The 23,812-nt window shown below is 44.0% G+C and overlaps 1 protein-coding gene across 1 annotated transcript in view; it reads right to left on the bottom strand.

The window, feature by feature from the left end:
- The window catches only part of LOC124010485 (coxsackievirus and adenovirus receptor homolog), a 111,229-nt gene that overhangs the window by 34,899 nt on the left and 52,518 nt on the right, over positions 1-23,812 (bottom strand). The window contains exon 2 of the mRNA XM_046322967.1: positions 15,921-16,090. Coding sequence (XP_046178923.1) covers positions 15,921-16,090 — 170 coding nt within the window. The remainder of the gene's footprint in view (positions 1-15,920; positions 16,091-23,812) is intronic.

Raw genomic sequence — 23,812 nt, 5'->3', positions numbered from 1 at the left:
GTTCTACCTTGTTAGCAAGCAAATAGATCCAAATTGGCTAGACTTGAAATATAAAGATTAGCGGGCTACTCACCAGCATGTGGACTTGTGCTTATTAATTTTCTATAACACTGCTACAAGAAGTAGTAGGCGGCAGGGTAGCCTAGTGGTTAGAGCATTGGACTAGTAACCGAAATGTTGCAAGTTCAAATCCCCGAGCTGACAAGGTACAAAATCTGTTATTCTGCCCCTGAACAGGCAGTTAACCCACTGTTCCTAGGCCGTCATTGAAAATAAGAATTTGTTCTTAACTGACTTGCTTAGTAAAATAAAAGGCAAAAAAAAAAGTTTGTCATTATTAGTGGATGTGCATTATGCACGGTTCTAGTTATATTTGTAACAAAAAAATAAGACAGACTTGAAAGCCAAATCAGTGATTATTGGAAAAATGCAGGTTCCACTATTTTGATAAAATAATTAAATTGTTAGTGGGTCTTATGGTTGTGGAAGGCTTCTATTTAGCCTAGGTATAATTGTACAGCCATTAGATAATTCATTAGATTATTCCTGACTGGTTTAAATGCAGTTTGACCTTTAATTGTACAACAAAACCTATTTTGAGAAAATGTTAATTGCCCATAAGTTAAAAAATGTTTTTGCCCTCTCCAGTCCTAACTGCATGTAAGAATGTGTCTCAATAAAACAAATCCTAGAAAAACTCCAAGAGGGCCATCATACTGGAAATCAACGGGCAGACATGAGGGAAAACCAGACAACTGAAGTTGAAAACATGGACACTTTCATTCCCGAGTGCTGATTCAGAACAGGTTGACCAGTATTACAGTATCCATATGGTGAGGTCAGATAAAGTATCTGTGGACAACTTTATTTTGCACTTGTAGTGGACACTTAGTCACCTTACATAGTAAAAAACTATTAAAGAAAATATTAAAAAGTGCAGAAGTGAAGATACCTCTAGTATACTTGCAACAGCTGTGGCAGCATCAGGAATAAGACAAATGTTAGGTTATTTACATGGGGCCATTTAAAGACGATGTCATCATCATGTGTGAGGGGAGGGGCATCACCTGTCTACATTCAATTCCCCTGTCGGTCTTACTCCAGCAACAGTGTTGTTGTGTCTTTGGTAAAGACAGGCTTTTCTCCTGACTCAGCCATGCCTCTATAGTCCGTTTCAGAAAAGTACCTCCACTCCAAATGTATTCTCAAGGTTAAACCTGAACCACTACACTTAGTAAACAACTACTACTTTAGTAAACAAAGCTCTAGTGCTTTCAAGGACACAACGTTTATATCAGCCCACCAGGAATTTGAAGCAGCTACAGTGCCGTGCGAAAGTATTCGGCCCCCTTGAACTTTGCGAACTTTTGCCACATTTCAGGCTTCAAACAAAGATATAAAACTGTATTTTTTTGTGAAGAATCAACAACAAGTGGGACACAATCATGAAGTGGAACGACATTTATTAGATATTTCAAACAAATCAAAAACTGAAAAATTGGGCGTGCAAAATTATTTAGCCCCCTTAAGTTAATACTTTGTAGCGTCACCTTTTGCTGCGATTACAGCTGTAAGTCGCTTGGGGTATGTCTCTATCAATTTTGCACATCGAGAGACTGAAATTCTTTCCCATTCCTCCTTGCAAAACAGCTCGAGGTCAGTGAGGTTGGATGGAGAGCATTTGTGAACAGCAGTTTTCAGTTCTTTCCACAGATTCTCGATTGGATTCAGGTCTGGACTTTGACTTGGCCATTCTAACACCTGGATATGTTTATTTTTGAACCATTCCATTGTAGATTTTGCTTTATGTTTTGGATCATTGTCTTGTTGGAAGACAAATCTCCGTCCCAGTCTTTTGCAGACTCCATCAGGTTTTCCTCCAGAATGGTCCTGTATTTGGCTCCATTTGGCTCCATCCATCTTCCCATCAATTTTAACCATCTTCCCTGTCCCTGCTGAAGAAAAGCAGTCCCAAACCATGATGCTGCCACCACCATGTTTGACAGTGGGGATGATATGTTCAGGGTGATGAGCTGTGTTGCTTTTACGCCAAACATAACGTTTTGCATTGTTGCCAAAAAGTTCAATTTTGGTTTCATCTGACCAGAGCACCTTCTTCCACATGTTTGGTGTGTCTCCCAGGTGGCTTGTGGCAAACTTTAAACAACACTTTTTATGGATATCTTTAAGAAATGGCTTTCTTCTTGCCACTCTTCCATAAAGGCCAGATTTGTGCAATATACGACTGATTGTTGTCCTATGGACAGAGTCTCCCACCTCAGCTGTAGATCTCTGCAGTTCATCCAGAGTGATCATGGGCCTCTTGGCTGCATCTCTGATCAGTCTTCTCCTTGTATGAGCTGAAAGTTTAGAGGGACGGCCAGGTCTTGGTAGATTTGCAGTGGTCTGATACTCCTTCCATTTCAATATTATCGCTTGCACAGTGCTCCTTGGGATGTTTAAAGCTTGGGAAATATTTTTGTATCCAAATCCAGCTTTAAACTTCTTCACAACAGTATCTCGGACCTGCCTGGTGTGTTCCTTGTTCTTCATGAGGCTCTCTGCGCTTTTAACGGACCTCTGAGACTATCACAGTGCAGGTGCATTTATACGGAGACTTGATTACACACAGGTGGATTGTATTTATCATCATTAGTCATTTAGGTCAACATTGGATAATTCAGAGATCCTCACTGAACTTCTGGAGAGAGTTTGCTGCACTGAAAGTAAAGGGGCTGAATAATTTTGCACGCCCAATTTTTCAGTTTTTGATTTGTTAAAAAAAAGTTTGAAATATCCAATAAATGTCGTTCCACTTCATGATTGTGTCCCACTTGTTGTTGATTCTTCGCAAAAAAATACAGTTTTAGATCTTTATGTTTGAAGCCTGAAATGTGGCAAAAGGTCGCAAAGTTCAATAGGGCAGAATACTTTCGCAAGGCACTGTATATGGTGTTCTATTCTCCCAACTCCTCTCAAGACTAAAGCACTATAGGCAACTACCATTCATTCATTTTTATCATGATTGTAGTCACCCTGCTTCCAGCCTATCTGTAGTGTATTCCCGCGATGAGAGCCAAATGCTAATGAACTATTACAGTAGGCATGTAAGAAGTGCATTAGCTATGCTTCACTGGCTCCATAAAGCCTGTAGGACAATGCTATACCAACAGACCACGATTCCCAAACCTCTAAATAGAGAACCTGATGTAAGCAGTGCATTGTTTTTTGCTACTTTATGAACACAAATATGTCAGTTTGACTGTGCAGTAACGAGACTAATAGTAATTTGTCATAGGGGGCGTTCCGTTGAGGAAACATCCAATGAGGACTGATGTTATTAGAGGTCTGTCTGTCCTGATAATGTCAGTCGTCCGTATAGTATTACTAGGTCAACAGTGAGTATAACCCCCTCTATGTTAAGGGTTTCAGATGGTTGGGTCATCCTCCTACTGGTCATCCTAAGCCCTCTCATCGAGAACTCATCAGTTATGAACCTCTAGAGCTCTCTGGGGAACAGTTAAGTGCCACCCTCCTCCTTCCCTCTTCTCCAGTCTTCCTTTTCACGCTCCTCTCCCAAGTCACCATCTCAACCACTCCCTCTACTCCATCCCCTTCTCTCCTTTCGTCAGCTATCCCATCCTTTTCTCCTTTCTCCCTCTCCTCTCCTAGAAGAGTAGATCAGTACTGCACATCCAGTAGTCCAGCGTAGCCCTGGTCTACCAGCACTAATACTATTGGGCATGGTCACATACACTAAGCCAGCCCTGCAGCCAGTGGACTTATTAACAGGCCACTAATTGCTAATAATACACATGACATCACCCCATCAGGGCACAAGGAGCCTGTGTGTGTGTATATGCACCGAGTGCCGTTCTGATTGGTCAATTCATATCTACCCGCTCAGAGGGAGAGAAAAACTTGGTCATTGTGAATGAAGGAATGGTCTGGTGAGATTGTGGCGGGAGACCACAATATGATGTCTACAGCTGAATGTAGCCTAGCTAGAGAGGAGGCAGACTACAACATGACGTCTACAGCTGAATGTAGCCTAGCTAGAGGGGAGGGAGACTACATGTCTACAGCTGAATGTAGCCTAGCTAGAGAGGAGGGAGACTACAACATGTCTACAGCTGAATGTAGCCTAGCTAGAGAGGAAGGAGACTACAACATGTCTACAGTTGAATGTAGCCTAGCTAGAGAGGAGGGAGACTACAACATGATGTCTACAGCTGAATGTAGCCTAGCTAGAGAGGAGGGAGACTACAACATAATGTCTACAGCTGAATGTAGCCTAGCTAGAGAGGGAGACTACAACATGACGTCTACAACTGAATGTAGCCTAGCTAAAGAGGAAGGAGACTACAGCATGACGTCTACAGCTGAATGTAGCCTAGCTAGAGGGGAAGGAGACTACAACATGATGTCTACAGCTGAATGTAGCCTAGCTAGAGAGGAGGGAGACTACAACATGATGTCTACAGCTGAATGTAGCCTAGCTAGAGAGGGAAACTACAACATGACGTCTACAGTTGAATGTAGCCTAGCTAGAGAGGGAAACTACAACATGACGTCTACAGCTGAATGTAGCCTAGCTAGAGAGGAGGGAGACTACAACATGTCTACAGTTGAATGTAGCCTAGCTAGAGAGGAGGGAAACTACAACATGATGTCTACAGCTGAATGTAGCCTAGCTAAAGAGGGAAACTACAACATGACGTCTACAGCTGAATGTAGCCTAGCTAGAGAGGAAGGAGACTACAACATGTCTACAGTTGAATGTAGCCTAGCTAGAGAGGAGGGAAACTACAACATGATGTCTACAGCTGAATGTAGCCTAGCTAGAGAGGAAGGAGACTACAACATGTCTACAGTTGAATGTAGCCTAGCTAAAGAGGGAGACTACAACATGACGTCTACAGCTGAATGTAGCCTAGCTAGAGAGGAAGGAGACTACAACATGTCTACAGTTGAATGTAGCCTAGCTAAAGAGGGAGACTACAACATGATGTCTACAGCTGAGAGCGGGAGGGCGACCACAATGAGAACATCAACCACACAGGATTCTACAGTTACATGTATATCCACATGAGCACGCCAAACATGGGATAACAATGATGGCTCTATTATAATAACATTTTTTTTTTAATCTGCCACTTCCACCAGTTAATTATTGGTGGTTCCCATTCTAAATCAATGAAGTAGGTCAAAAACAAAAACAGGGGTCTCTTGAGGCACTGCTCCCCAGTCTAGCATAGACAATAGAGGGAGAGGAGAGAGCAGGGCAGGGGCTGGAGCCTTGGCTGGGCTGGGTGGACTGAAGTGGGAGGCAGGGATGGAGGGAGAGAGGAATGGGTTGAGGAACAGCTAAGGAAGGGCTCCTACTCACCCACTTCTAGCCCTGGCCAAAAACTGAGTCCCTGGGGGACAAAGAGAGAGAGTGTGTCGAGGATGTCGTCCCCATAGTGACTGTACGTACATACCCCAACCAGAAACCATGGATTACAGTCAACATTCGCATTGAGCTTTATTTATTTATTTTATTTCACCTTTATTTAACCAGGTAGGCAAGTTGAGAACAAGTTCTCATTTACAATTGCGACCTGGCCAAGATAAAGCAAAGCAGTTCGACAGATACTCCATGTGTAACTCTGTGTCGTTGTAAAACAAACATACAGTCAATAATACAGTATAAACAAGTCTATATACAATGTGAGCAAATGAAGTGAGAAGGGAGGTAAAGGCAAAAAAGGCCATGGTGGCAAAGTAAATACAATATAGCAAGTAAAACACTGGAATGGTAGTTTTGCAATGGAAGAATGTGCAAAGTAGAAATAAAAATAATGGGGTGCAAAGGAGCAAAATAAATAAATACAGTAGGGGGAGAGGTAGTTGTTTGGGCTAAATTATATGTGGGCTATGTACAGGTGCAGTAATCTGTGAGCTGCTCTGACAGTTGGTGCTTAAAGCTAGTGAGGGAGATAAGGGTTTCCAGTTTCAGAGATTTTTGTAGTTCGTTCCAGTCATTGGCAGCAGAGAACTGGAAGGAGAGGCGGCCAAAGAAAGAATTGGTTTTGGGGGTGACTAGAGAGATATACCTGCTGGAGCGTGTGCTACAGGTGGGAGATGCTATGGTGACCAGCGAGCTGAGATAAGGGGGGACTTTACCTAGCAGGGTCTTGTAGATGACATGGAGCCAGTGGGTTTGGCAACGAGTATGAAGCGAGGGCCAGCCAACGATAGCATACAGGTCGCAATGGTGGGTAGTATATGGGGCTTTGGTGACAAAACGGATTGCACTGTGATAGACTGCATCAAAATTTGTTGAGTAGGGTATTGGAGGCTATTTTGTAATTGACATCGCCAAAGTCGAGGATTAGTAGGATGGTCAGTTTTACAAGAGTATGTTTGGCAGCATGAGTGAAGGATGCTTTGTTGTGAAATAGGAAGCCATTAAACGCTTTGTAAGGCCGGTCATGGCTCACAACACTATTATCCCAGAAACCCTAGACCAGAGTTTGACCGATTAATCGGCATGGCGCTGTTTATGACTTCAAGCCTATCAACGACCGAGATAAGTTGGCAATACTATGGTGCCTATAAGAACATTCAAAAGTCAAAGGTATTTAAATACAAACGGTAGAGAGAGAAATAGTCCTATAATAACTACAACTTAAAACTTCTTAACTGGGAATATTGAAAACTCATGTTAAAAGGAACCACCAACTTTCATGTGGTCTCATGTTCTGAGCAAGGAACTTAAAACGGTAGCTTTTTTACATGGCACATATTGCACTTTTACTTTCTTCTCCAACACTGTGTTTTCGCAATATTTAAACCAAATTGTATGTTTTATTATTTATTTGAGACTAAATAGATTTTACTTATGTATTATATTAATTTCAAATAAAAGTGTTCATTCAGTATTGTTGTAATTGTCATTATTACATATATAAAATATATATATAAAAAATAAAAATAAAAATACTTTTTTATTTTTTTACGTCCGATTAAGCGGTATCGGCAATGAAAAATCATAATCGGTCGACGTCTACCCTAGACCCACTCCAATTTGCATTCCACACCAACAGATCATGCAATCTATATTACACACCACACTGCCCTTTTCACACCTGGAATGCTATTAATTGACTACAGTTCAGAGTTCAACATCATAGTGCCCTCAAAGCTCCTCATGAAGCTAAGGACCCTGAGACTAAACACTTCCCTCTGCAACTGGATCCTGGACCTCCTGACGGGCCGACCCATGTGGTAAGGGTAGGTAACAACACATCCACCACACTGATGCTCAACACGGGGGCCCCTCAGGGGTGGGTGCTCAGTCCCCTCTTGTACTCACTGTTCACTCATGACTGCATGGCCAGGCATGACTCTAACACCATAATTACATTTGCCAATGACACAACAGTGGAAGGCCTGATCACTGACAAAAATGAGACAGCCAATAGGAAGGAGGTCAGAGACCTGGCCATATGGTGCCAGAACAACAACCTCTCCCTCAATGTGACAAAGGAGATGATAGTGGACTACAGGAAAAGGAGGACCGAGCACACCCCCATTCTCATCGACGGGGCTGTAGTGAAGTAGGTCGAGAGCTTCAAGTTCCTTGTTGTCCACATCACCAACAAACTAACATGTTCCAAACACACCAAAACAGTCGTGAAGAAGGCATGACAAAACCTATTCCCCCTCAGGAGACTGAAAAGATTTGGCATGGGTGCTACGATCCTCAAAAGGTTCTACAGCTGCACCAGAAAGCATCCTGACGTGTTGCATCTCTGCCTGGTATGGCAACTGCTCGGCCTCCGACCACAAGGCACAACAGTGGGTAGTGCGTACGGCCCAGTACATCACCGGGGCCAAGCTTCCTGCAATCAAGGACCTCTAAATTCTGCAAAAACTCCAGCCACCCAAGTCCATGTTCTCAAGACTGTTCTCTCTGCTACCGCACGGCAGGCAATACCGGAGTGACAATTCTAGGTCCAAGAGGCTTCTAAACAGCTTCTACCACCAAGACACCATTGCCGCTTGTTATAGACCCCCCTTCGGCCCCCAGCTGTGCCCTGGACACCATATGTGAATTGATCGCCCCCTATCTAACTTCAGAGTTCGTACTGTTAGGTGACCTAAACTGGGACATGCTTAACACCCCGGCCATCCTAAAATCTAAACTAGATGCCCTCAAACTCACACATATTATCAAGGAACCTACCAGGTACAACCCTAAATCCATAACCATGGGCACCCTCTTAGATATCACCCTGACCAACTTGCCCTCTAAATACACCTCTGCTATCTTCAACCAGGATCTCAGCGATCACTGCCTCATTGCCTGCGTGCGAAATGGGTCCGCAGTCAAATGACCACCCCTCATCACTGACAAACACTCGCTAACACACTTCAGTGAACAGGCCTTTCTAATCGACCTGACCCGGGTATCCTGGAAGGATACTGACCTCATCCCGTCAGTAGAGGATGCCTGGTTGTTCTTCAAAAGTGCTTCTTAAATAAGCATGCCCCATTAAAAAAAAATGTAGAACTAAGAACAGATATAGCCCTTGGTTCACCCCAGAGTTGACTGCCCTTGACCAGCACAAAAACATCCTGTGGCGTTGCATTAGCATCGAATAGCCCCTGCTATATGCAACTTTTCAGGGAAGTCAGGAACCAATATACTCAGTCAGTTAGGAAAGCTAAGGCTAGCTTTATGAAACAGACATTTGCTTCCAGTAGCACTAATTCCCAAACGTTTTGGGACACTAAAGACCATGGAGAATAAGAGCACCTCCTCCCAGCTGCCAACTGCACTGAGGATGGGAAACAATGTCACCACTAATAAATCTACGATAATCGATTATTTCAATAAGCATTTTTCTACGGCTGGCCATGCTTTCCACCTGGCTACCTCTACCCCGGCCAACATCTCAGCACCCCCTGCAGCAACTTGCCCAAACCCACTGCTTCTCCTTCACCCAAAACCAGACAGCTGATGTTCTGTAAGAGCTGCAAAATCTGGATCCCTACAAATCAGCTGGGCTAAACAATCTGGACCCTCTGTTTGTAAAATTATCCGCCAAAATTGATGCAACCCCTAATACCAGCCCGTTCAACCTATCTTTTGTATCGTTTGAGATCCCCAAAGACTGGAAAGCTGCCGCGGTCATCCCCCTCTTCAAAGGGGGAGTCACTCTAGACCCAGACTGTTACAGACCTATATCCATCCAGCCCTGCCTTTCTAAGGTCTTTGAAAGCCAAGTTAACAAACAGATCACCGACCATTTAGAACCCCAAAGAACCTTCTCCACTATGCAATCTTCCGAGCTGGTCATGGGTGCACCTCAACCATGCTCAAGGTCTTAAACGATATCATAACCGCTATCGATAAAAGACATTACTGTGCAGCAGTCTCCATCGACCTGGCCAAGGCTTTCGACTCTGTCAATCACCGCATTCTTTTATTTTATTGTTTTGCATTTTCCAATTAAGAACATTCAAAACAAAAGTGAAAAGATATTAGATAACGATAGGACAAAGTGACAGTAACAGATTAGCGTAACAAAAAAAATAATTATAATTATATATACAAACATACAATAAAAAAATAATAATAAGAAGAAGAAATTGGATCATGGAGACATGGGTCACCTGCCGTAGGCTACATATTATACATTACGTGTGAAACATTATGTGAGGATTATATAGAGATTCAATCAATGTGATGTGGGGGGAGATTCTCCATAAAGTCCAATCACCGCATTCTTATCAGCAGACTCAATAGCCTTGGCTTCTCAAATGACTGCCTCGCGTGGTTCACCAACTACTTCTCAGATAGAGTTCAGTGTGTCAAATCGGAGGGCCTGTTGTCCGGACCTCTGGCAGTCTCTATTACAGGTCGAATGATTATGATTCTTCAACGCCTATTACGATTATTGGAGGACCAAAAAAAATATTAATTGGCCGATTAATTAATTTATTTGTAATAATGACAACTACAACAATACTGAATGAACACTTTTATTTGAACTTAATATAATACATATGTAAAAATCAATTTAGTCTCAAATAAATAATGAAATGTGTAAAATTTGGTTTAAATAATGCTAAAACACAGTGTTGGAGAAGAAAGTAAAGTGCAATATGTGCAATGTAAAAAAGCTAACGTTTAAGTTTCTTGCTCAGAACATGAGAACATATGAAAGCTGGTGGTTCCTTTTAACATGAGTCTTCAATATTCCCAGGTAAGAAGTTTTAGGTTGTAGTTATTATAGGAATTATCGGACTATTTATTTCTATACCATTTGTATGTTATATACCTTTGACTATTGAATGTTCTTATAGGCACTTTAGTATTGCCAGTGTAACAGTATAGCTTCCGTCCCTCTCCTCGCCCCTACCTGGGCTCGAACCAGGGACACAATCGACAAGCCACCCTCGAAGCATCGTTACCCATTGCTCCACAAAAGCTGTGGCCCTTGCAGAGCAAGGGGAACAACTACTTCAAGGTCTCAGAGCATGTGACGTCACCGATTGAAACACTATTAGCGCGCACCCCGCTAACTAGCTAGCCATTTCACATTGGTTACACAAGCCTAATCTTAGGAGTTGATAGGCTTGAAGTCATAAACAGCTCAATGCTTGAAGCACAGCAAAGAGCTGCTGGCAAATGCACGGACAAGCTAGGTAATGCAGGACAAGCTAGGTAAACTAGTAATATCAACCATGTGTAGTTAACTAGTGATTAAGTTAAGATGGATTGTTTTTTATAAGATAAATTTAATCCTAGCTAGCAACTTACCTTGGCTTCTTGCTGCACTCGCGTAACAGGTAGTCAAGCCTGCCACGCAGTCTCTTCATGGAGTGCAATGTAATCGGCCACAATCGGTGTCCAAAAATGGCTATTATGAAAACATGAAATCGGCCCTAATTAATTGACCATTCCGATTAATCAGTCGAACTCGAGTCTCTACGGGGTTGCCACAGGGATCAATTCTCGGGGCCGACTCTTTTCTCTGTATATATCAATGATGTCGCTCTTGCTGCTGGTGATTCTCTGATCCACCACTACCTAAACGACACAATTCTGTATACATCTGGCCCTTCTTTGGACACTGTGCTAACGAACCTCCAAACGAGCTTCAACGCCATACAACACTCTTTCCGTGGCCTCCAACTGCTTTTAAATGCTAGTAAAACTAAGTACATGCTCTTCAACTGATTGCTGCCCGCATCCACCCCCCCTGACTAACATCACTACTCTGGACGGTTCGGACCTAGAATATGTGGACAGCTACAAATACCTAGGTGTCTGGTTAGACTGTAAACTCTCCTTCGACTCACATCAAGCATCTCCAATCCAAAATTAAATCTAGAATTGGCTTCCTATTTTGCAACAAAGCCTACTTCACTCATGCTGCCAAACATTCCCTCGTAAAACTGACTATCCTACCAATCCTCGACTTCGGCGATGTCATTTACAAAATAGCCTCCAACACTCTACTCAGCAAACTGGACATAGTCTATCACAGTGTCATCCGTTTTGTCACCAAAGCCCCATATAGTACCCACCACTGCGACCTGTATGCTCTCGTTGGCAGGCCCTCACTACATATCAGTCGCCAAACCACTGGCTCCAGGTCATCTATAAGTCTTTGCCAGGTAAAGCTCCACCTTATCTCAGCTCACTGGTCACCATAGCAACACCCACCCGTGGTACGAGCTCCAGCAGGTATATTGCACTGGTCATCCCCAAAGGTAACACTTCCTTTGGCCACCTTTCCTTCCAGTACTCTGCTGCCAATGACTGGAACAAATTCCAAAAATCTCTGAAGCTGGAGTCTTATATATCGCTTTCTAACTTTAAGCATCAGCTGTCAGAGCAGCTTACCTATCACTGCACCTGTACACAGCCAATCTGTAAATAGCACACCCAACTACCTCATCCCCATATTATTAGTTACCCTCTTTACACCCCAGTATCTCTACTTGCACATCATCTGTACATCAATCACTCCAGTATTAATGCTAAATTGGAATTATTTCACCTCTATGGCCTATTTATTGCCTACCTCACTACATTTGCACACATACTTTACATAGATTTTTCTATTTTTCTTTTCTATTGTGTTATTGACTGTATGTTTGTTTATTTTTTTAATATTTTTTTTATTTCACCTTTATTTAACCAGGTAGGCTAGTTGAGAACAAGTTCTCATTTGCAACTGCGACCTGGCCAAGATAAAGCATAGCAGTGTGAACAGACAACACAGAGTTACACATGGAGTAAACAATTAGCAAGTCAATAACACAGTAGAAAAAAATGGGCAGTCTATATACAATGTGTGCAAAAGGCATGAGGAGGTAGGCGAATAATACAATTTTGCAGATTAACACTGGAGTGATAAATGATCAGATGGTCATGTACAGGTAGAGATATTGGTGTGCAAAAGAGCAGAAAAGTAAATAAATAAAAACAGTATGGGAATTAGGTAGGTGAAAATGGGTGGGCTATTTACCTATAGACTATGTACAGCTGCAGCGATCGGTTAGCTGCTCGGATAGCTGATGTTTGAAGTTGGTGAGGGAGATAAAAGTCTCCAACTTCAGCGATTTTTGCAATTCGTTCCAGTCACAGGCAGCAGAGTACTGGAACGAAAGGCGACCAAATGAGGTGTTGGCTTTAGGGATGATCAGTGAGATACACCTGCTGGAGCACGTGCTACGGATGGGTGTTGCCATCGTGACCAGTGAACTGAGATAAGGCGGAGCTTTACATAGCATGGACTTGTAGATGACCTGGAGCCAGTGGGTCTGGCGACGAATATGTAGTGAGGGCCAGCCGACTAGAGCATACAAGTCGCAATGGTGGGTGGTATAAGGTGCTTTAGTGACAAAACGGATGGCACTATGATAGACTGCATCCAGTTTGCTGAGTAGAGTGTTGGAAGCCATTTTGTAGATGACATCGCCGAAGTCGAGGATCGGTAGGATAGTCAGTTTTACTAGGGTAAGCTTGGCAGCGTGAGTGAAGGAGGCTTTGTTGCGGAATAGAAAGCAGACTCTTGATTTGATTTTCGATTGGAGATGTTTGATGTGAGTCTGGAAGGAGAGTTTGCAGTCTAGCCAGACACCTCGGTACTTATAGATGTCCACATATTCAAGGTCGGAACCATCCAGGGTGGTGATGCTAGTCGGGCATGCGGGTGCATGCTAGTCGGGCATTTGTCGCACTGCTTTGCTTTATCTTGGCCAGGTCGTAGTTGTAAATGTTCTCAACTGGCCTACCTGGTTAAATAAAGGTGAAATAAACATAGCCCCCCCTATTGTAATTTACAGCTGCTCTTTCATTATTTGTTATTCTTAGGTCTTACTTCTTTTTAATAGGTATTTTCTTAAAACTGCATTGTTGGTTAATAAGCATTTCACTATAAGGTTGTATTCGGCACATATGACAAACACAATTTGATTTGAAAGAGATGCAGAGGCATCACTAGTAAAGGAGGGAATGGAGAAGTACAGGAGAGACTGTATCCAAATCAAATCAAATTTTATTTGTCACATACACATGGTTAGCAGATGTTAATGCGAGTGTAGCGAAATTCTTGTGCTTCTAGTTCCGACAATGCAGTAATAACCAACGAGTACTCTACCTAACAATTCCAAAACTACTACCTTATACACACACAAGTGTAAAGGGATAAATAATATGTACATAAAGATAAATGAATGAGTGATGGTACAGAGCGACATAGGCAAGATGCAGTAGATGGTATCGAGTACAGTATATACATATGAGATGAGTATGTAAACAAAGTGGCATAGTTTAAAGTGGCTAGTGATACATGTATTACATAAAGATGCAGTAGATGATATAGAGTAAGGTATATACGTATACATATGAGATAAATAATGTAGGGTATGTAAACATTATATTAAGTAGCATTGTTTAAAGTGTCTAGTGATATATTTTACATCAATTCCCATTATTAAAGTGGCTGGAGTTGAGTGTGTTGGCAGCAGCCACTCAATGTTAGAGGTGGCTGTTTTTCAGTCTGTCCCAGCTTTGATGCACCTGTACTGACCTCGCCTTCTGGATGATAGCGGGGTGAACAGGCAGTGGTTCGGGTGGTTGTTGTCCTTGCTGATCTTTATGGACTTCCTGTGACATCGGGTGGTGTAGTTGTCCTGGAGGGCAGGTAGTTTGCCCCCGGTGATGCGTTGTGCAGACCTCACTACCCTCTGGAGAGCCTTACGGTTGTGGGCGGAGCAGTTGCCGTACCAGGTGGTGATACAGCCCGACAGGATGCTCTCGATTGTGCATCTGTAGAAGTTTGTGAGTGCGTTTGGTGACAAGCCAAATTTCTTCAGCCTCCTGAGGTTGAAGAGGCGCTGCTGCGCCTTCTTCACAATGCTGTCTGTGTGGGTGGACCAATTCAGTTTGTCTGTGATGTGTACGCCGAGGAACTTAAAACTTGCTACCCTCTCCACTACTGTTCCATCGATGTGGATAGGGGGGTGTTCCCTCTGCTGTTTCCTGAAGTCCACAATCATCTCCTTAGTTTTGTTGACGTTGAGTGTGAGGTTATTTTCCTGACACCACACTCCGAGGGCCCTCACCTCCTCCCTGTAGGCCGTCTCGTTGTTGTTGGTAATCAAGCCTACCACTGTAGTGTCATCCGCAAACTTGATAATTGAGTTGGAGCGGTGCATGGGCACGCAGTCGTGGGTGAACAGGGAGTAGAGGAGAGGGCTCATAACGCACCCTTGTGGGGCCCCAGTGTTGAGGATCAGCGGGGTGGAGAGGTTGTTACCTACCATCACCACCTGGGGGCGGCCCGTCAGGAAGTCCAGTACCCAGTTGCACAGGGCGGGGTCGAGACCCAGAGTCTCGAGCTTGATGACGAGTTTGGAGGGTACTATGGTGTTAAATGTTGAGCTGTAGTCGATGAACAGCATTCTCACATAGGTATTCTTCTTGTCCAGATGGGTTAGGGCAGTGTGCAGTGTGGTTGAGATTACGTCGTCTGTGGACCAATTTGGGCGGTAAGCAAATTGGAGTGGGTCTAGGGTGTCAGGTAGGGTGGAGGTGATATGGTCCTTGACTAGGCTCTCAAAGCACTTCATGATGACGGAAGTGAGTGCTACGGGGCGGTAGTTGTTTAGCTCAGTTACCTTATCCATCTCTAGGCTTCTAGCTACATGCCCTCTGGCAGTGCATGGGCTATGTGGATCTATCTATTATCAGCAGCTTGGTGCACCCCATACCTCCAAGCTATAGAGGGATGACATGGCCTGTACACAGGGAGCTGCTGGGTTCCCACAGCATGGCTGTGAGGTGGCATTCCACTCAATAGAGGCCCCATGCAGAGAGCAGGTGGTTGAGGTTACGAGAGCCAACTAATGCACCCACATACTCCTTTTCACACGCTAATGGGTGTGGACAGTGCATGCTTGCACACACACACTGAAAGAGCTCCATGCCATACACACACACACACACTCAAACCCATGTGGGATATTTTATAGAGCTTTAAAAGATGGAACAAGTAAAACATTAACCTATTTTTAGTCATGTTTGGGGGTTGTGTGAAAGAGAACTGCTTAACAAAAGGGGGAAAAACCTGACTTCTCCTTTTACTTCTCAAATGGCAGGTACTGTATCAAAGCAGACAGACCTTTAAGCATGGCTCTCTTTGCCTCTGGTTAACCAGTTCCGGTTGCTGCTTCTGACAACATTAAGACTGGCAAAACACTTCTGTTGTAACAATGGATAACATTGACTAGTTCTGACAGAGCATGACTTCTGACATACGAGAGCAGGAATAACCCAAAAACTTTATCAGGGATGAAAAACCCCCCACATACAAACCACTTGGAGGGACCACATATAACCACCCACTCACCACTTTATCCTCTTTCTGGTTGTCAGAGGCCAGCAGGCTCCATTCGATGTCCAGGGGGCCAGAGTCCTCGGGGGCCAGAGAGAACTGGCAGTCCAGCTTGACACTATCACTGCTGGCCTTCTCTATGGACGTGGGCCCCTGGGACGTGATCTCCAGGCAATGGGCTACACCTGGACACACAGAGGGAGAGAGAGAGAGAGAGAGAGATGAAGTCCACTAGCCTAATAGCGCACACTGGTTGCATAGCATTCCCTTCATGAGCACCTAGGGACTACTCATAGAATTAGAATGTCTAATTCTAAGTCTGTTATTTCTAAAATGAAAATCAAGATTTCATTCTGTTCACACTGGTACATTAGCAGTTGGAGATTTCAGTTAAGGTTTTTAACAGTGTTTTGGTTAAACAGGATTATGGAAGCAGCATTTCAAATCTTCGAAATAGAGCCTTCATAAAACTACACATTTTTAGGAGGTCAAGTGCTACACATCAGTAAAATGTGAACCACACAGGAAAAAAAACAGCAGAAAGAATAGGTTGACACGTAAAAAACTGACACTGTTGCTCTGCTCATCATCCAACTGGAGCCTCATATTCTCAAGGAGTTATTCTTAGAACGAATAAACATAATTTCCTTGCGACATCAACGGAGCTAAAGATTCTTTCCATTCAATTCAATAAGCGCTTTAAGCCTCCGCATGGAACTACAGTCCATAGAGAATGGAGTTGTCACATGCTGCCGCCACAGAAAAATCCTTTTGACAGTCAGTCGCCTTGCCGTCAAAGAAAAATGCTGCTTTAAAAAAAAAGTTTTTTTTAAACTAGGCTGCCAGGCTATATCCCCTTGATGTAGCATTGTGTGCTGAGGCAAGTGTTCAAAATCCTCTCAGACGACTATGTGTAAAATGCAATACCACTGAAATGATCCATACGGTTTACTACAGCCTGGTTGTACCAACACATGAAAATCCATGAGAGCCAAGATGAAACGATCTGAATTATATGGAACAAAATTAAAAAGCATACATACAGTGGACACACACACACACGAGAGAGACACGAGCCTGGGCTGAAACTGCATTCTGTAATCTAAAGTAAGCAGAGGCTGGAGCAGGTTGGCCATATGGGCAGTTCTCAGACCCACTGAGCTACATCAAACAAACCCCTCTGCTGCATGTTCTGCCAGCCCAATAAAGTAATCTGCTCATGTGTAATTTGATGGTGGGGGCCTGTCGTACTGGGGGTAGGCTTGAGCGATATACCGTATAACGGGGTATTTTTAAATACAGACCGCAAGATTGTCAATACTGTTTAAAAAAGTATAATTTTGAAGTCTAAGATGTGACAAATAAATTATATCAGCTCAGGACTCCAGCTTTGCATTTGGTTTCTTAAATTGCTAGCTAAGCAGCTAGATGTCTAGATCAAACTTCTTGGTTACAGCAGAGACATTCTAGCCTGAGTACCAGTCTCTTTACCTAACATTCCACTCCTTGTCATTGCCAGGGACTAGCCTTTCTGCCATCTTCAAATATGAACATTACCATAATGAGCTTGCGGAGAACAGAGGAGATGATCCTGATTTTTTAAAGCCTCACAGCTATCCTCCAATCACAACAATTATCCAAATATTGGATCTATCACTTTTTTTCTCCCCACAGAACATGTTGGTATCTGGTTGCTAAGCAACAGTTTGTTTTCCCAGAAGAAACCAGTCGGTCAAAAGTTGCTGGCTCATGTGTAAATACTCAAACTAAATACACACTGCAATTCCAAATCAAGAAACCACTTTGCTTTGATTTTAAGCCTCAAAATACAACAACTTGCTAACAGCTAAATTTTTATTTTTTACTTTATGATTCTAGTTCTATTTGAGGCGCCACATGGAAAATGTTATTTCCAACAACCAATGAGAAACTCTGCTGTAAACCCAGCTGCATATTGAATGTTGAGATTGCCTTAAGGTCAGTCTCTTTGGCAATGACGTGGAGTGGCAAGGAGTTGAATGTTAGCTAAACATACTGGTACCCAGACTAGAGACATTCAAGATCCCTGTTGCTTAAATTGTTTAGTGCGTTTTCTTTAGGGGGGGGTGAATAGCACCCCTTGTGTGCACTTCCGGTAATACCGTGTACCCCGATATGGTACAGAAACCCTAGCTGGGGGGCACTCGGCACCCAAGACCCCCCACAGAAGACCGAACTTAGTGTGGTGGGATATTCTATATGTTGCAAATGTTTCTCCACCCTAGACAGCCAGGGGATATCATAACGTACAATTATACTATATCACTATATCATATAACATACAATTATACATATAGCTCCCCAATTATACACTAATATAAAACGCAACATGTAAAGTGTTGGTCCCATGTTTCTTGAGATGAAATAAAATATTCCAGAAATGTTCCACACGCACAAAAAGCTTATCGCCATCAAATTGTGCACACATTTGTTTACATCCATGTTAGTGAGCATTTCTCCTTTGCCAAGATAATCCATCCACCTGACAGGTGTGGCATATCAAGATGATGATTAAACAGCATGATCATTACACACGTGCATCTTGTGCTGGGGACAATAAGATGCAACTCGAAAATATGCAGTTGTGTCACACAATGCCACAGATGTCTCAAGTTGAGGGAGTGTGCAATTGACATGCTGACTGCAGGAATGTCCACCAGAGCTGTTGCCAGAGAATTTAATGTTCATTTCGCTACCATAAGCCACCTCTCCAAAGTCATTTTAGAGAATTTGGCAGTACATCCAACCACCCTCACAACCACGTGTAACCACGCTAGCCCAGGACCGCTAGCCCAGGACCGCTAGCCCAGGACCGCTAGCCCAGGACCGCTAGCCCAGGACCGCTAGCCCAGGACCGCTAGCCCAGGACCGCTAGCCCAGGACCGATTTCAGTGGGCAAATGCTCACTTTTAATGGCCTTTTGAAGTGTGTTCTTCACAGATTAATCCCGGTTTGAACTGTACCGGACAGAAGGCAGACAGTGTGTATGGCGTTGTGTGAGCGAGCGGTTTGCTGATATCAACGTTGTGAACAGAGTGCCCCACGAAGGCGGCGGTTATGGTATGTGCAGGCATTAGCTACAGACAACACAATTGCTTTTATCGATGGCAATTTCAATGCACAGAGATACCGTGACGAGATCCTGAGGCCTTTGTCGTGCCATCACCTCATATTTCAGCGTGATAGTGCACGGCCTCATGTCACAAGGACCTGCATACTCACAAGACATGTCACCCATTGAGCATGTTTGAGATGCTCTGGATCGACATGTACAATGGAGTGTTTCAGTTCCCGCCAATATCCAGCAACTTCGCGCAGCCATTGAGTGGGACAACATTCCACAGGCAACAATCAACAGCCTCATCAACTCTACGTGAAGGAGATGTGTCTCGCTGCATGTGGTAAATGGTGGTCACGCCAGATACTAACTGGTTTTCTGAACGCATGTCGCATTTATTTTTGTTCAGTGTAATTTCCATGGTGATGAGAAAACTCATACACACTCACTCACAAATAGTGTATTCCTCCATAAATAAATGGTTCACAATCAATAGGCATGTTGAAAAAGAATGAAAAGCACAACAATGCAAATAAACTCAAAAAAATAAAAGTCCTTTCACTGTCAAATGCGTTTCTTTTCAGCAAACTCAACATGTGTAAATATTTAAATTAACATAACAAGATTCAACAACAGACAAACTGGACAAGTTTGAACAAGTTCCACAGACATGTGAATCATGTGTCCCGCCACTGCGAGGACGATCAGTTGTCTGTCCTGTCTCCCTGTAGCGCTGTCTTAGGCGTCTTCACAGTACAGACATTGCAAGTTATTGCCCTGGCCACATTTGCAGTCCTCATGCCTCCTGGCAGCATGCATAAGGAACATTCATGCAGATGTGCATGGACCCTGGGCATCTTTCTTTTGGTGTTTTTCAGAGTCAGTAGAAAGGCCTCTTATGTGTCCTAAGTTTTCATAACAGTGACCTTAATTGCCTACCATCTGTAAGTTGTTAGTGTCTTAATGAACATGCATCTGTGGAACGGTTGTTAATTGTTTATGGTTCATTGAATAAGCATGGGAAACCGTGTTTAAAACCTTCACAATGATGATCTGTAAAGTTATTTGGATTTTTATGAATTATCTTTGAAAGAGTTTAGGAGTGGAATTCCTTTCAAGTACACTTGAAACATCCCTTTTGTCAATCTTTGAATTGAATACACATTCTGTTTGTGATGACTCAATGCACAATGCTGCTGCCTGACCGACGGGCAGAAACTCCTAGAACCTGTTTGTCTGGACCTGGAGGTAACATTAGTTAGTGATACAGGTGCACCACCCTCACTGCTCATCGGTCTCCAACCACCTCACCTCACCTCCCTGTGGAGCATAACAGACTGCGATGAAACACACACACCAAACACACACAGCCCAGTCGCAGTCACATGCTATTGTGGCTGTGAGCAGGCAAACAGGCCCAACCCCCACTCTCACACAAGCCCAAGCCAATGGCATGTATCTGATGCTCAGCAGGCTGTGCTCTCACTTACTGGTCTGAGGTAAAACCACACGACTAATATTAGACACGTCATGGAACACAAAACCATCACTCTCTCATCCCAGAATATACAAGACCTGAGGTCATCTGCCTTTGGCCGAAATAGTAGGAACCTAGACTGGACCAAATAAATGAGAAATTCAAAAACATGGTATTGATGGACCCACTGGTTGTCCTCTAGGTTACAGAGAGCTGGTTGTGCCATCCAATAAACTACCAGGTGCGAAACAGGAAAAGGGAGTATGCTAATTTGGTATAGAGCACATCTTAAATGAATTAAAACAGGAACAATTTACCTCCCCTCATTCTTGGGTAGGCCAATCCTCAGAGTGCTCGGAAAATTGCCTAATCAGTACCCACAAATATTTAAAAAAATATTTATAAAAGTAGTCAACGGTCCTTTAAAAAAATGCTGCTGCCTCAGATTTTTGATTAGCCAGAAAATTAAGCTAATGGCATCTGTATTCGCCACTGTTCAAGTCCCTTGGTAATGAATGTAGTGAAAGGATATTCAGGATATCCGCCACACTTTAACACTACATACACTGCTCAAACAAATAAAGGGAACACTAAAATAACACATCCTAGATCTGAATGAATGAAATATTCTTATTAAATCATTTTTTCTTTACATAGTTGAATGTGCTGACAACAAAATCACACACAAATTATCAATGGAAATCAAATTTATCAACCCATGGAGGTCTGGATTTGGAGTCACACTCAAAATTAAAGTGGAAAACCACACTACAGGCTGATCCAACTTTGATGTAATGTCCTTAAAACAAGTCAAAATGAGGCTCAATAGTGTGTGTGGCCTCCACGTGACTGTATGACCTCCCTACAACACCTGGGCATGCTCCTGATGAGGTGGCGGATGGTCTCCTGAGGGATCTCCTCCCAGACCTGGACTAAAGCATCCGCCAACTCCTGGACAGTCTGTGGTGCAACGGTGGATGGAGCAAGACATGATGTCACAGACGTATATAAGGCCCTGCCCCGCCCCCCTTTCGGGAAAGCTGACCACGACTCCATTTTGCTGATCCCTGCCTACAGGCAGAAGCTAAAACAAGAGGCCCCCACGCTGAGGTCTGTCCAACGCTGGTCAGAACAAGCTGACTCTACACTCCAAGGCTGCTTCCATCACGTGGACTGGGACATGTTTCGTATTGCGTCAGATGGAAATATTGACGAATACGCTGAGTCGGTGTGCGAGTTCATTAGAACGTGCGTCGAAGATGTCGTTCCCATAGCAACGATAAAAACATTCCCAAACCAGAAACCGTGGATTGATGGCAGCATTCGGGTGAAACAGAAAGCGCGAACCACTGCTTTTAATCAGGGCAAGGAATCTGGCAACATGTCCGAATATAAACAATGCAGCTATTCCCTCCGCAAGGCTATTAAACAAGCTAAGCGTCAGTACAGAGACAAAGTGGAATCTCAATTCAATGGCTCAGACACAAGAGGCATGTGGCAGGGTCTACAGTCAATCACGGACTACAGGAAGAAATCCAGCCCAGTCACGGACCAGGATGTCTTGCTCCCAGGCAGACTAAATAACTTTTTTGCCCGCTTTGAGGACAATACAGTGCCCCTGACACGGCCTGCAACGAAAACATGCGGTATCTCCTTCACTGCAGCCGAGGTGAGTAAGACATTTAAACGTGTTAACCCTCGCAAGGCTGCAGGCCCAGACGGCATCCCCAGCCGCGCCCTCAGAGCATGCACAGACCAGCTGGCCGGTGTGTTTACGGACATATTCAATCAATCCCTATACCAGTCTGCTGTTCCCACATGCTTCAAGAGGGCCACCATTGTTCCTGTTCCCAAGAAAGCTAAGGTAACTGAGCTAAACGACTACCGCCCCGTAGCACTCACTTCCGTCATCATGAAGTGCTTTGAGAGACTAGTCAAGGACCATATCACATCCACCCTACCTGACACCCTAGACCCACTCCAATTTGCTTACCGCCCAAATAAGTCCACAGACGATGCAATCTCAACCACACTGCAGACTGCCCTAACCCAACTGGACAAAAGGAATACCTATGTGAGAATGCTGTTCATCGACTACAGCTCGGCATTCAACACCATAGTACCCTCCAAGCTCGTCATCAAGCTCGAGACCCTGGGCCTCGACCCCGCCCTGTGCAACTGGGTACTGGACTTCCTGACGGGCCACCCCCAGGTGGTGAGGGTAGGCAACAACATCTCCTCCCCGCTGATCCTCAACACGGGGGCCCCACAAGGGTGCGTTCTGAGCCCTCTCCTGTACTCCCTGTTCACCCACGACTGCGTGGCCACGCACGCCTCCAACTCAATCATCAAGTTTGCGGACGACACAACAGTGGTAGGCTTGATTACCAACAATGACGAGACGGCCTACAGGGAGGAGGTGAGGGCCCCCGGAGTGTGGTGTCAGGAAAATAACCTCACACTCAACGTCAACAAAACTAAGGAGATGATTGTGGACTTCAGGAAACAGCAGAGGGAACACCCCCCTATCCACATCGATGGAACAGTAGTGGAGAGGGTAGCTAGTTTTAAGTACCTCGGCATACACATCACAGACAAACTGAATTGGTCCACTCACACTGACAGCGTCGTGAAGAAGGCGCAGCAGCACCTCTTCAACCTCAGGAGGCTGAAGAAATTCGGCTTGTCACCAAAAGCACTCACAAACTTCTACAGATGCACAATCGAGAGCATCCTGGCGGGCTGTATCACCGCCTGGTACGGCAACAGCTCCGCCCTCAACCGTAAGGCTCTCCAGAGGGTAGTGAGGACTGCACAACGCATCACCGGGGGCAAACTACCTGCCCTCCAGGACATCTACACCACCCGTTGTTACAGGAAGGCCATAAAGATCATCAAGGACATCAACCCGAACCACTGCCTGTTCACCCCGCTATCATCCAGAAGGCGAGGTCAGTACAGGTGCATCAAAGCTGGGACCGAGAGACTGAAAAACAGCTTCTATCTCAAGGCCATCAGACTGTTTAACAGCCACCACTAACATTGAGTGGCTGCTGCCAACACACTGTCATTGACACTGACCCAACTCCAGCCATTTTAATAATGGGAATTGATGGGAAATGATGTAAATATATCACTAGCCACTTTAAACAATGCTACCTTATACAATGTTACTTACCCTACATTATTCATCTCATATGCATATGTATATACTGTACTCTACATCATCGACTGCATCCTTATGTAATACATGTATCACTAGCCACTTTAACTATGCCACTTTGTTTACTTTGTCTACACACTCATCTCATATGTATATACTGTACTCGATAC

Source organism: Oncorhynchus gorbuscha, linkage group LG02 (genome assembly GCF_021184085.1).
Source record: "Oncorhynchus gorbuscha isolate QuinsamMale2020 ecotype Even-year linkage group LG02, OgorEven_v1.0, whole genome shotgun sequence".
Taxonomy (NCBI): Eukaryota; Metazoa; Chordata; class Actinopteri; order Salmoniformes; family Salmonidae; genus Oncorhynchus; species Oncorhynchus gorbuscha.
Note: the sequence above shows the minus strand (reverse complement) of the source record. Positions and strands in the feature narration are given on the sequence as shown.